The sequence below is a fragment of the Falco peregrinus genome, chromosome 2, assembly GCF_023634155.1.
Source record: "Falco peregrinus isolate bFalPer1 chromosome 2, bFalPer1.pri, whole genome shotgun sequence".
Classification (NCBI taxonomy): Eukaryota; Metazoa; Chordata; class Aves; order Falconiformes; family Falconidae; genus Falco; species Falco peregrinus.
This window is the reverse complement of record NC_073722.1, coordinates 26,659,360-26,672,461: the sequence shown is the minus strand read 5'-3', so window position 1 is coordinate 26,672,461 and position 13,102 is coordinate 26,659,360. Positions and strand designations below refer to the sequence as shown.

General features: G+C 39.6%; 1 protein-coding gene across 6 annotated transcripts in view; it reads left to right on the top strand.

Annotated features, from left to right (window-relative positions):
- N4BP2 (NEDD4 binding protein 2) overlaps window positions 1–10,251 on the top strand; it is a 44,033-nt gene extending 33,782 nt beyond the window's left edge. For all 6 annotated transcript variants that reach the window (XM_055796976.1, XM_055796975.1, XM_055796977.1 and 3 more), the window contains 5 exons: window positions 28–166; window positions 284–469; window positions 2,765–2,933; window positions 4,783–4,906; window positions 5,765–10,251. In XM_055796976.1, coding sequence (XP_055652951.1) covers window positions 28–166; window positions 284–469; window positions 2,765–2,933; window positions 4,783–4,906; window positions 5,765–5,810 — 664 coding nt within the window. In that variant the 3' untranslated portion in view covers window positions 5,811–10,251. The remainder of the gene's footprint in view (window positions 1–27; window positions 167–283; window positions 470–2,764; window positions 2,934–4,782; window positions 4,907–5,764) is intronic.
- The last annotated feature ends 2,851 nt before the right edge of the window (window positions 10,252–13,102 follow it).

The following is a 13,102-nucleotide window of genomic DNA, read 5'->3' as shown; positions in this document are numbered from 1 at the left end:
GTCACAGATTTTACTTATCCTTTACAGCTACTCTTTAGAACAAACTGAGCAGTTTCTGAACTGTGTTCTGGAGGCAGATCCTGTAAAAACAGTTATAGCTCAAGAAAGTATTCAGCAAAATGAAATTGTTTCTTCCTACAGTGCTGCAAAGAACCGGGAGAAAAAGGTATTTTTATGTTTGGTTTTTTTTTTTTTTAAATATTAGTTCCAAACATATCCAAAGCTATGTTAATGAATGCATCCTACAATTCATACTTAGTTTCAACATTGCAAATTCCTACAGGTGAAAAAAAGTAAGGAAGAGGATGATCCTCTGAGTGAAATATTTCAAGAATTTGAGTATCCACAATATGATGATTTAAGAGCAGAAGCTTTTTGTCACCAGCAAAAGAGACAGGAATGTTTGAAAAAGGCTGGGGAGGCCTACCGCATGGGTATGAAGCCTGTGGCAGTATTTTATGCACATCAGGTAGGTGAATGCACATGTTGTGCTTTTTGCCTGAATTTAGAGAGGTACTTAAATACTGAATTGGAAGCGATAAGAAAAACATTGTGCCTACTAGAGTTGATAAATTTGCTTAATTATTGTTCCCTGTGTAAGCCTTATATTGAGTATCACCTCAGAACCAAACTCCCTTTCACTAGTAATGGTACTGATACAGGAAACTAATGTAACCAAATTCAGTGCGAGACCTCATGAAAGGCGATACAGTGCTCAGTCACACGCAGTCATTTTCTCATAGATCTTACTCCCACATCCACATATTTGTGAAGCACCAAGAATTGTGTCCGTGTGGTCTGGCCAGGCTCACTCATGTGACATGGACTGCAGCAAACATCAATTTTTGAATCCACCATATGTCCCATGGTTTCCTCTTAACTGGTGATGAAGTGTTTTTAGACGTGTCCTTTGTACTTTTTAGGAGTGAGACAGGTATTAAGATGTGATCTTTTGCTTCAGAATCTTGTTTGCTTCATCCTCCATGAGTCTTGGGCAAGATGGCTGCCTGCGGTCTTTGCTTCCTCATTCTGACTGTATGGCTACAGTCTGCCTTGAGTTGAGATAAACAAGGTGTAGTATTCTATGCCATGCTTATCGCCATCCATCTGGTTTTGGAGCATAGATCTGTTGCTGATCAGTCTTGCGTGCTCTGGCCTTGGGGCACAGACTCTCTGGTCTTGATTCTAGCACATTTCTCTGTGTATACCGGCTTAGTTACTGTTGGTTGTTGCTGTTGATCATGTTCTTGATTATAAGTATCAACTGTTCTTGTAACCATTCCTGTACATTGTTTTTTTGGTGCTTTCACAGAAGATCCTTCCATTTACTCTTAAAAATTTCTGTTACAAATATCTTCAAAGGCTGTCGCTTTTCCCTGATCTAATAACATACAAAATTTTGGTTAGAATTCACGTTATAGAAGCATTTAATTCTAGATTATGAATTGCATTTTGAGAGAACATAAATATAAGAATGAATCACTCAAATTTGCTTACTATCTTAAAAAAGCTTTCACACAATTGGTGTAACGTATCACTCTAAATGTTTAGACTGTGACTATGCATGTAGGAAATATTATTGGTCTTTATTGTCCTTGTCCAAAACCAGGACAGTAATGAACTCCTCATGTCCTTGATTTATATATTCTTGAAGTTTGGAGAGATTCTAAACAAAGGCCTGCATGATTTTAAATAGCAATCTAATTTCTTACTTACTGTCTTGCTTTTGTTTTTAGCCATAACAATGAGTACAATCTGGAAATTTATGATATATTTTATTTTAGGTAATAGAAAGGCTAAGCTATCTTTATTAATGAAAAATACTTTGTGCTTGGTGGCCTTAGCCTGTCTTGGGAATCCTCTGCAAGTGAGACTTACGGGGCTGGTGTCTCTGGTCTGACACTAACACACTTCAGATGAGCCATTTTAAGAAAGTGTAAGACAGACTGTCACTTCTATTCTCTTGAGCCCTTGTCAGTCCAATACCTGGAGTTAAGTCTTCCATTCCTTTTCAGAATGTGCCTGCAGATCTTCAAAGACATGATTTGTTGTTTCAGTCCCTCAGGTGCTATCACTGCAAGGTTCATGGGAAATAGCTGGTGTTTGTTCACTGCGTAATGTGAATAACCCTGTACTTCTCTTTGCTCCTAATTCCAATAGGGACTGTACTGACCTTGTCAGTCATAAAAGGTCTGTCAAAAATACTAGCAGAGATAATGGGCAACTATTTAAAAAAAAAAAAAAAAAGTGTTTGCCATTGGCTTGTCTGATTTTTAGGGAATAGGTTCAGAAGAATTAACCTCAACTGTAACACCTAGCAGGTTTTTCCTGGGCTGATGGGAAGTTTCTCTGACAACGTTTCATTAAATTTTTGGCAAGTACTTGCAGAAGGTAGAATTCTGTTCTTAGGATAATAAGTCTGAAAATCAGCATGGAGTTTTAACTTTTTAGCTTATGTACAGACCTTATGGTTTTGTGCCTTTTCTGCCTTTTTTTCTTTCTTGTAAAGCTTTTGTTATAATTTCTTCTTTGTGCCAGCTTTGAGTAGTTTCTTAAGAACAGATTTCTTGAAATTTCCTTGTGAATAGGTCTCGCTGAGCCTCTTCCAGAAGTTCTGTCATGATTATAAATTTTACTACTTCAAACTGTGAGCTAAAAGCACCTTGCCAGTACTGTCATTTTGAACCCAGTGACCAGTGTGGATTATGTTATATATGTTAGATTATGTCTTGGTATGTAATAGTTGCTGTGCTTATGAATAAAGGGTCGCCTTCATGAGCAGAAGATGAAGGAAGCCAACCATGCTGCTGCTGTGCAAATCTTTGAGAAAGTAAATACTTCCTTGTTGCCTATGAATGTGTTGGATCTGCATGGTCTCCATGTGGATGAAGCTGTGAATCAGTTGTCCAGAGTGCTGCATGAAAAAAGTGAAGGTAGGATTAAGCTAGTAATTCTTGCCCCCTAAAAGTTATTCTCCTAATTTTCTAATAAGAAATCACAATACATGGCAATATCGGATGGACTGAATGTAATTTAATAACATGGGAAAACCACTGGCTTTTTTATTGTTTTTATTTTCAAAGTTCCTCCATGGAATTGTTTTTCTTTGACATGACAATGATTCATTTTGTTCTCTGTCTTGCGCCCTGCCCCCCTCCCCCATGCTTCTTTGTATATCTTCTTTTTCCTTCTCATTTATCCTTTACTTTTATTTTTCTTTACTGAAGACTTGATCAATCCTTCCTGGCATTTTAACAGAGGTGGTAATGCAGACATTAGTGTCATCTTTGCATTGCTTTGTCAGAACTATGTTGCTTTTTTAATCTTTAAAGAAGAATCATTATCCTGGAATTCTAACCACGATGATTATATTGTCTTCAACTTTGACATGAAAGCGTGTGATTTGAGCTATCAGTAACTTCTGTATCAATTTGTCAGCAGGATCTCTTGAGATCAGGATACTACTGCTTCCATAAATGTCATTTTGTGCAGTTTTGCTTGAGGGCCTGTTTTTTCTCCCAGTGGAGTGTTCAAATACTTCATGAGTGTTCTTGCTGTAAAAAGATACATTTTCTGTGTTATTAGTTTACCTTATAAATTTAAGCATACTGGGAATGCTTTTATAAGAAATATTTCTTACGCAAGGTACCACTGCACAAACCTAGTTTTTTGAAACAGCTACTCCACACAGTAGAAACAAAAGTGTTCAGCAGAGCCTTCAATAATCCTTTTCTTTCAGTATACATCAGAGATAATGCAATTTAATTATCTTGTGCTTTTCCTAAGATGATGTTTGTATACTTTAAGCTGTAACCCAATGCTTTTTAGAGCTAAATTTCCTGAGCTGCGCTTGCATCAGGAGTCTTGGAATGATGGTAGGGGCTCTCTGTTCAGCCCATTCACCTAAATCTAAAAAAAAAAATTAATTTCAGTGGCGTACATGACAAAGGGATCAATAGTGGGCACTTAGTGCTGGCAGAACTAACAGTAAACTAATATAAAACCCAAATAAAGTTAAGCAAGGAGCGGGGGTAGGTAGCTGAGGAAAGATGCCATGTGAACTGATAATCTTGAACTGACAAATCTTGGCTTGTTGTAGAATCCAGTTTAATTTATATTTTTCATCCTTTTTCAAACTCTTAGTCAATTTAGGTTTCTGTGATCTCTGGGAGAAGAGCATTTTCTTTTGTTATTAGGGCTAGACACCCTACTAAAGCTCATGTGATAATGTTCATCTGTTGATTCACGTGTTCCAACATAGCAGAAGTTAGTCCAAATAAGTGTGATTTAAATGTCAAAAACTGTGTGGATTTATATTTTCCTTCTTCTTTTCTTTATCCAATAGAACGTTATTTCTTATATTCACATTAATTTAAGATGAAGCATGAAACAGCAGAAAGAAGTGTCACTTAAAATTTACCTAAATTACACCCACCTCTTTATTTTCTCATTTTAATTGACATCACAGGATGTAAATTCCAAGTGAAGATTAGATGATAGAAACAGTGAAGCTGCTATGAAATTAGAAGGATTTTGTGATCATCGCAACATGCATATTGCAAGCAATATAGTTTTAAAAAGCTTGATTATATTTTTTTCAGAATATCTTTTTCAGAAGAGGGGAAAAATGTCTATGTTTATGTAAAAGATGCATAGCCAACATGGAAAGCAATGTTCTAAATCACTAGTGAGAGTTTTCAGAAGAATGGTTGGAAAGGTTGTACTGAATGTGAAGTCTCTGCTGAGGGAAAATTTTAACCGTTATGATCCGTGCTGTTACAGAGTACCAGCAGACTGGTGGTAAACCATATCTCTGTGTGATCACGGGAAGAGGAAGCCATAGTCAGGGAGGAGTTGCTCGCATCAGACCAGCAGCTATCAGATACCTCACAAACCACAACTTCAGGTGAGTTTAGATTTTTGTTACTGATACATTTTTTCTTAACCCGTGTTTAATTAACTGAAAATTTAAGTTAGTTCTAGAGTACTGTTAAACTACTAAACAGATTAAGGCAGGTCTGCTGTTTCAGATTAAAGTAGTTCTGCTGTTTCATAAATCCAATGCAATTGTGTGACACAATACCATCTTACATGGGGCACCTATTAAATATTAGGTCCTTTCCTCTGAGATAGATGAAAACACTATGAATTAAACTTAGCTTACACAGTTTAATTACATATTTCCACTCAAGGTCACCAGCTTTACTGTGAAAAGTTGTTAATCCTGCTTTTTATTGGTCTCTAATACCTGCTTTAGCACTCAGCTTCTTATGTGGGACAGTAATTTAGCAAGTCTGGGCTAGCATCAGTGTGTTTGCTGCTTTTTCTTTAAAGGAGTGTATGAAGGTGACTGCGAAAGTGGGACTTGGAAATAGTGAAGATTTCCCTTCCTGTTTCCTTTTTACTTTCTGCAGAAGACAAGGGAGAAAGTCTGTTTTGAAAGAGGGAATGAAAGGGGAGCAGGAAAAGAGGAGCAGAATGAATATAACCCAAGAATATTGGACAGCTTTTTTTTTTTTTCCACCCACGCCTTGAATCTTCTTTTGTAGTTCCTGCTGTTTCCAGCTCTTCGCCTGTCCAGACCTTGTAAAATCCTCCTTCACTGTTGCATCCAAAGGACATGATGCTGATTTCCATGATTCTCACATGCACACATACTTGACTGAGAACCTTATCACTTTCAATATGTTTGATGAGGGTTGAAGGAGGAGATGGCATTGTATGTAGCTTTCATGTTGAAGCTTCATCTTTTCTTCTATCGCAGGTTCACAGAAATAAAACCAGGCTGCCTGAAAGTCATGCTGAATTGAAGGGTTGTTGAGAAGAGAAGAAGAATGTAGCAACTGAGGTGTCGATTACAGCTAAAAACTTTTTGAACAACTGCAATAGTATTTTGTAATTGTTTTAAAGGATGATATTTTATTAGAAATGATCTCGAATTTACAGCAAGTGCTTTTGTCAGTGTGTTTCCAAGAAAATTTTTGTGTGGAGTGGATCCTTTTTTGAACCTGCAAAAGAAGACACAGGATTTGAAGTCTCAGAAATGCAGATTAAGAATTCTGCTGAGCAGTATATGATGTTTTAAAGGGAAGTTAAGGTACAATTTTTAAATATAACTATCTTTTCAGCATACCCAGTCTATGTATTTTGACCCTCACACATCAATTGCTGTGGATTTTGTGCTTTTAAAACATAGTACTTGTAAGAAATTATCTTGTGATTCAGAGCTTTGCGCTAAACCCTTCAGAAGGGCACAGTAAAGATGGGACTTCGGCAACTACTGATATTTCAAATCCAGTTACAACTGAGTGCTAAATTTTTCCAGGTTTCTTCAAAAGTTTGATGTCTTTTTAGGGGTTATTTTGTGATGGGTCGACCAGTTCAATTGTCCTTATTCCATTCTATATTTCTCCTGATAATGATGGAAGTTGCATATAAGGGACTGTGCATCAAGACCAGCTGTGTGGTAATTTTGCAGACTTACTGTGACCTGTTAAAGGGAAAAATAACAGTGCTGTAGTTCAGTCGCTACTTACACATAGTTAATACTGTGATTTTGCAGGAAATTCCCTTACTTTTTTCAATATCTACCAGATTAAAAGTGTTTCTTCCTTTACGGCTTTTTAAATGGAGCAAATTGAGTACTGTTTCACTTTACAGGTGTCCAGTAGTGATGTGTCTTCATTCTGTGTGTATTAAACGTGGTGATTTCCTTGTAGAAAATATGATTGTCTATGAGACATTTAAAATGTATTTTTAACATGAAAGCGAATGCTGATACTACAGTAGCAATTGCCTAACTGGAAGATCTTGGGAGTACAGAAGTTATTCTGGTGGTGGTGGTGTTGCATCAGCATCTAGAAATACTTGTGTGCGGGGGGGGGGAAATCCCGAATGACACCCCCCTCAATGAAATATAAACATCTGTACTTTGTCAGATGTTTCCAGTAAGCAATCAGAACAGTTTTTTAATAGAAATATCTTCTAGATTGCGTTATTACTTTCATTTACATCTTTGCCTCTTGAAAGGCATACACATTTTTGTTGTAAGGCTTTTTCAGAACTGATAAGAATTGTGTATTAGGAATAATATTAATAGGTCAGGGCTTAATGGGACAGTATTGGTTTCTTCATTTTAAACCACTTTTGCAGTAAATTTTATCCAGGCTCAACATGCACATAGAATTTGCATATGAACCCATATGTGAGTGCAAGTTCTGCCATTTATGTGCATGTGTAGCAATAAGCGAGGAACTTCTGTGAGAAAAGCTGTGCACAGAAATAGGTTTCACTTGAAAATGTGTCTGTATAAGTTGCTGACAAACTGAAAGACATATTTCCTGAATATCCATATTTACTGCAACACAGTGAATGCAATGTATGGTAGCCTTAAGAATGAGTTTGTCATGCTTCAATAGATACAATGATCTGTACATGGTGAATTCCAGTGGAAGAATGGCTTGAATAATCAAAGGGACTCTTACTGGAATGGTGGGCTGTCATAATAAGGTTATTTTTTGTGGATACTTAGTTCATCTGAATTATGTCTTGTGTTATTTTCTTCCTCTCTTGGCTGTTCTGGTAACCAGTGAGTGAAATGCAAAAACATCTGTGCTCCCCAAACAGCACTAGCAGAGCTGTTTCTGTCGGCACACAGTGTCCTGTGTGGTGAGGCCCATGCTCCATCCTCTGTGACAGTGCCTAAAATGGTCTGAGATGTTATTTGGGCACTTGGATTGAGGCAGCAGTTCCAGACTATCAGCTGGCCAGGGCTGCAGGTGCTAGAATTGCCTCAGCGGGGCTAGGATCTTTCTTTTGGACCACTGAACAGGTTTTCCTTAGGGCTACTGTTCATAACAAATGGAGGTGCAGCTCTTTACAGTGTAGTCCCTGTTGGTTGGTCTGGGTGGCTGAGTTGCCCAGAAAAGGTCTCGGTGTATGCTCAGAAGTGTTGCGTTGAGCTGCTCGGTGCCCAAGCCCTACAGTGATGTGCTTGTAAACAGGGAAGTACCAACTCTTCTGGTTGTTTCGGGAGGGGACCTTCACACCATTCCCAACATGGACAAAGACAGCTTAGATTTCAGTTCAAAAGACAACCATTAAAAGTGCATAAGCAGACTCGGGAAGAGGGCTAGGACTTCCGAAAAGAAGCTGTTCCCACCGAGGTTCAGTGTCCTTCCATACTGTTTTTTCTCTTGGTCCAGTTTGGATAAATGCATAAAAAATGTTCAGGGCAAAACCTCAGCCCCACCCATTACTTAGGAGAGTTTGTTTTCTTCAGTCCGTCAAAGTCACCAGAGGATTACATAGCTTAAGACCAATTTGGAGTACTCTCTCTCCCTCTCTCCGTTGTCCTTTTGGGTGCAGGTTGAGGTTCACTAAGGTACTCTGAATAGCCTATCTGGCTATAGGTTGATCATTCGCCTAGTAGAAATTGTTTTGATTAGAGGCTGAACTTTGATGGAAGACAGTGACTTAAAATTGTAACATAGGCAGAACCATTCTTGCCGGTATTGAAGTTAGCGGCAGAACCTCTGTCAGCTTCAGCAACTCAAGGTGAGGCATGGAAGTTCCAACTTGAAAAAAGCTGAGCTCATTATATTTTCTCCTTCTATAGAATCTTAAGCATGTGCTTAGAAGCTGTGCTGAGCTGGGTACAGAATGCAGCAGATCAGTCCACAGAGAGAAAGAAAGTAGACTTTTATTAATAGGGACCTCCATGCCTTCAGCTACTTGCCAAACTGTCCAGAAAGAACCCACTGGACTTCTTGTATTTCTTTGACTTTTTTATAATATATAGTGGGATGAATTCTATCAAGTATAATTGTTTCAAAATGGTATTTCAAAGTAGGTTACATTGCAGAAATTGCAGCCTTTCTGATGTCTTTTACAGTTACATCAGTGAGAATCCTGAGGTACTGTGTAAATTCTGTATCATCGTATACTTTTAATTAAAGTAACACTTAGCAGTATTGCCACCAGCACTCTGAAATAATGTGTGACTGTTCAATACCTACTTTTGTGTACCACTTTTTATTCTATTCTTCAACAGCGTGTGGTTGTGGTGACTAGTAGCCTTTAATATGTGACTTTTCGTTTCTTTTTTACAAAACGTTTTAACATCTACCCCAATTTTTAATTTAGGAAAATTATCTTTTATTAATACAAAATTTAATGCTTGTGCTGGCATTAATGAGTAATCTTACAGTAAAGAAAAAAAAAAGGCTGAGAGGTGCAATGAAGACAGTTGTTTTCCTAAGTATGTGTTTAAAAATATATTTCAGCTGATTGTGAAAGTAGTAGGGCAAAAGCGATTTTTAAAAAAAATATTTCAAGATATCTTGAAAATACTTCAGTGACTTTGGCTTTTGCTTTTAATAGTACGTGGTACAATTTTATTCAACTTGATGTTTTTGTAGGTCTGTTGAAGGGACATCTCAGGCAAAGTTTAACTGGCATTTTTTTGTGGCTGTTGGAAACCGTTGTGACTTGGGAATCCCTGTTTAAACAATGTCCAAATGCTCTAGTCATAACCTAGAACATCTGGAATATCACTGTTGTGAACACGTACGACATCAGGAAAGATCTTTACATGCTTAGCAGAACACATTGTAGAAGTTTTTACTTGAGGACATGAAATGTAACTGAATTGTTATTTAATCTTGCCACAAAATATGTTGGGTAGACGAGAATAATTTCATTGTTTATAATGGCAAAGAAGGATCATCATAAATGTAATATGTGAAATTATACATAGACTTTACATTACTGATGCTTACGTCTTCAAATGCAATTCACATTTCCAGAATATTGCCCTCTTTGCAGAGCTGGGGAGAGGACAGAGTATGAACACCATAACAAAGAAGAGTTCATTGACTTACCACAATTCCCAAGGTATCATGTTCTCTTAAAAAACCCTCACAGAAAACCCAACCAAAGCCCAACTGTTCATGCTATTTTAGCTAAATAAACTGTGCAGAGGTTTAAATGACTGTATGTGAATATGCATGTGAAGAGAGCTAGCATTGCAGCTACCAGCTGTAAAAGCTGTTAGGACCAGTACATTGGAAGATATCAGTGTCTATTTTTAAATTAAAATAAAAAGATTTTTTTAATCTGTATGAAGTTGTAATTTTGCTGTTAACTATAACTTTCATTTTTTAATGAAATACAGTTTTGTAATTTGCATTTAAAATTTCTAATGTGAAAAGGAGTTTACAAAATCTAGTTTAATAAAGGATTTTTGCCACAGTTAATAGGCTTCTGTCTTTCCTTGGATGACTACATTTCAGCTTGAATCAAATTTTGTCAAATAGTAGTCTGGGGTTCTGCATGAAAGCCACTTGCCTTGATGATCTTAAAGGTCTTTTCCAACCTAAATAAATGATTCTGTGATTTTATGACTTCAGGATACCATCTGCAGGTGTAAAAAGGAACAGATTTGTGGCCTGATTTTAAATGTTGCAAGTGAAAGCTGAATGCCCACATCACTGAAAATGAGGGTCATAGTTTCGGGGGGGCTGTGTGGGGTGTTTGGTCTGAAGAGGGTGAAGAGATGCTGTTCAGGCCTAGCTTATTTTGTGGGAGAGTGAGGGCAGTGGTGTATGTCAAAGGGAGGGGCAGGTGTGACCACTGTAAGGATGAAAGTTTGGGGGAGGGAAGCGTTCTGGGGAAACCTCATGTAGCAAGACTCCTTAGGTTAGGGGCAGTGGCAGGTCGGATCCTGAGGAAGCATAGTTGCTGTTATTGTGGATTCAGAGCTAGTAAGCCTGGCTTTTCCCAAGCCTGCTCTATGCAGATGAAGTGCAGATACTCCTGTGCCATGTTCCTGAAGTGTGGAAAGACATGTGAGAGCAAAATGCTGGCTAGAGTCCAGCTTATTTTGTTAGCTCAGGTTGAGGATAACTGCCTTTCATTCCTATGACTTCGTTGCCTTGTGGCATGGGTGGACTGCAGAAACAAGCCGGGTTTGTGCATTTGCACAGCAAAGCTCTATAACTAATAAGCTGTTCAGGAGAGCAGAGAAAACGGGTTTTGGGAGCACATGAAAGCTTGGCAGATGCTGGCTTAGATCTGACATGGCTGATTCTGAGCCACAGCTACTGGACCACAGAATTGGCAGGACTCCCTGCTCTGGCTGTGTGGCTCAACATCCAGCTTAGCGATCAGTCTCTCAAATTGCCGTGTTATGAAGTGGAGGTACTGCTACTGGACTTGGCTTCTCTCTGGAGGCAGGACAGCAGTTCGCAGGTGTGGAAAGACCCAGCCTAACTCCTGCCTTTCCTGGAGCAGTCCATCCTGATTCACCAGCTTCTATTCCAGTTCACGCCCTTATTTCCTCTGTGTGCTGGGCTAGCTCTGGGCTCCTGTCTGCTTGTAGCTGGGAGTTTGCTCCCTGACGGCACTCTGGGGATTTCTAGGAGTCCTTCTTCCTATTTAAATACGAGAAACAGAGTATTTTAGTCTGTCCTTACTTATGGAAATTATTTGAACTTTAAGGCTGAAAAGTCAAGTGTGGTAAAATAAAAATACTGCTTGAGGCAACAGAAATTTTCAGCCCAAATCATGAAAGTCGGCTGGTGGAATGCGTTGGGCAGCTTGACAATAGGTGGTGCCCTTGCCAATGTCATAGAGTGATTGCGGCGGCAGCTTTTACTGTGCCCTCTACCAGCGCTGCTGTTTCTCTGACACCCACTAAAGGATGTTATTACACATCACGTGCTGTTCATTTCTTCCTCAGAGAGAGAATACTGTATTTGGAGTATTGTTTTGGTAACGTTTTTTCCTTCTTTATAGATGGGTGGGGTAGAGTTTGTTTTCAAAATATACTTGCTGCTCTGTGCTAAAGATGGGCAAGACGAGTTCAGTTTTGCACTCAGATTTGAGATCGATAATTCTGGGGGTTCTCCTTTAGCTGCCTTGTGGTGTTTTTTGTATTTCAGTTGTCTGGATGCTTGGAGACTGGCACAAAGGCATTGTGCTGTTTGGTGAAGTCCTGTGCTACTGTGGGTGTTGCTGGTGGCACAGAATCTTCTTGAAAACCCTCATGGGGAAGGACCCTCTTGATGTTGCTTGACTTTCTGCATCATGGGGCCTGGCTGGGCTAGCAGTGGCTTCTCATTAGTTGCCACCATTAATTTTGTGGGATAGGTCAGGAGATAAAGTTCCTTTATTCCTATAAGCTGAGTGGCTTCTACATGGTATGGAGCTGGGAGGTGCTGTCTTGAGGATTAGCCCGGAGAGTCTTTCCCATAAACAGGGCCTGTCTTTGTCCTGAATGACAGTTAGGACCTTCAGAGGATCCAGGAGTCTTTACCTCCTCCTGGGCTGGTCTGCCCTGTTAGGCCCTGAGTGCTGGAGAGCCCTTGGAACACTGAATCAGGTCTTCAGCCTTTCTCTCCCACACCTCAATGGAAAATACACCATACATCAGGGAGACGGGGAGGGAATCTACGGGGCATGGACATACTCTGTAAGCTGTAAGAATCTTGTGGGGAAGATCTATGGAGGCATGTGGGTGGGCCACATCTGAGGGGGCACGTTGCCAGGTGCAGTCACAGGCCCTGAAAGAGCTGTGGGAAGCCTGGCTACTGGATTCAGACCCGTACCCAGAGACTGCTGTGACGAAGAGGAAAGGCCTATTGCAGCGTGAGGGGCTTTATGCCGCAGGATGGGTTGTGGCACAGAGCAGGGGCATGCCTGTGAACTGGGAGGCTGGCAAGCACTAGAAGGGACTTGCAAAAGCTGATAGGGAAAGGTGGTGTGTGATGGCAGAGGTGTTCAGGAGACCCTGGGGTGCTGCAGGACCATGTAGTAAGGTACCATGCACAGATGGGGCAGCACATTTCCCTCAGCTCCAGCAGAGCCATGCTGATATATCCAAACCAGCGTATCAAAGCAGCTGCTGGGATGCACCATTCAGCGGTCTTGCTGAATTAAGTGTAGTAGATAGGGCACAACATCCTGTGAGCGACTTGTTTTGTACCGTGTTCAGGTTTTGGGTTTTCTTTTAACTTTTATTTATGTAGCTTTCATACTTTAAGTATGCTACAGATCTTTGTCTTGACTGAGACAAAAGCTGGGTCGCAGACCTTGGGGGTGG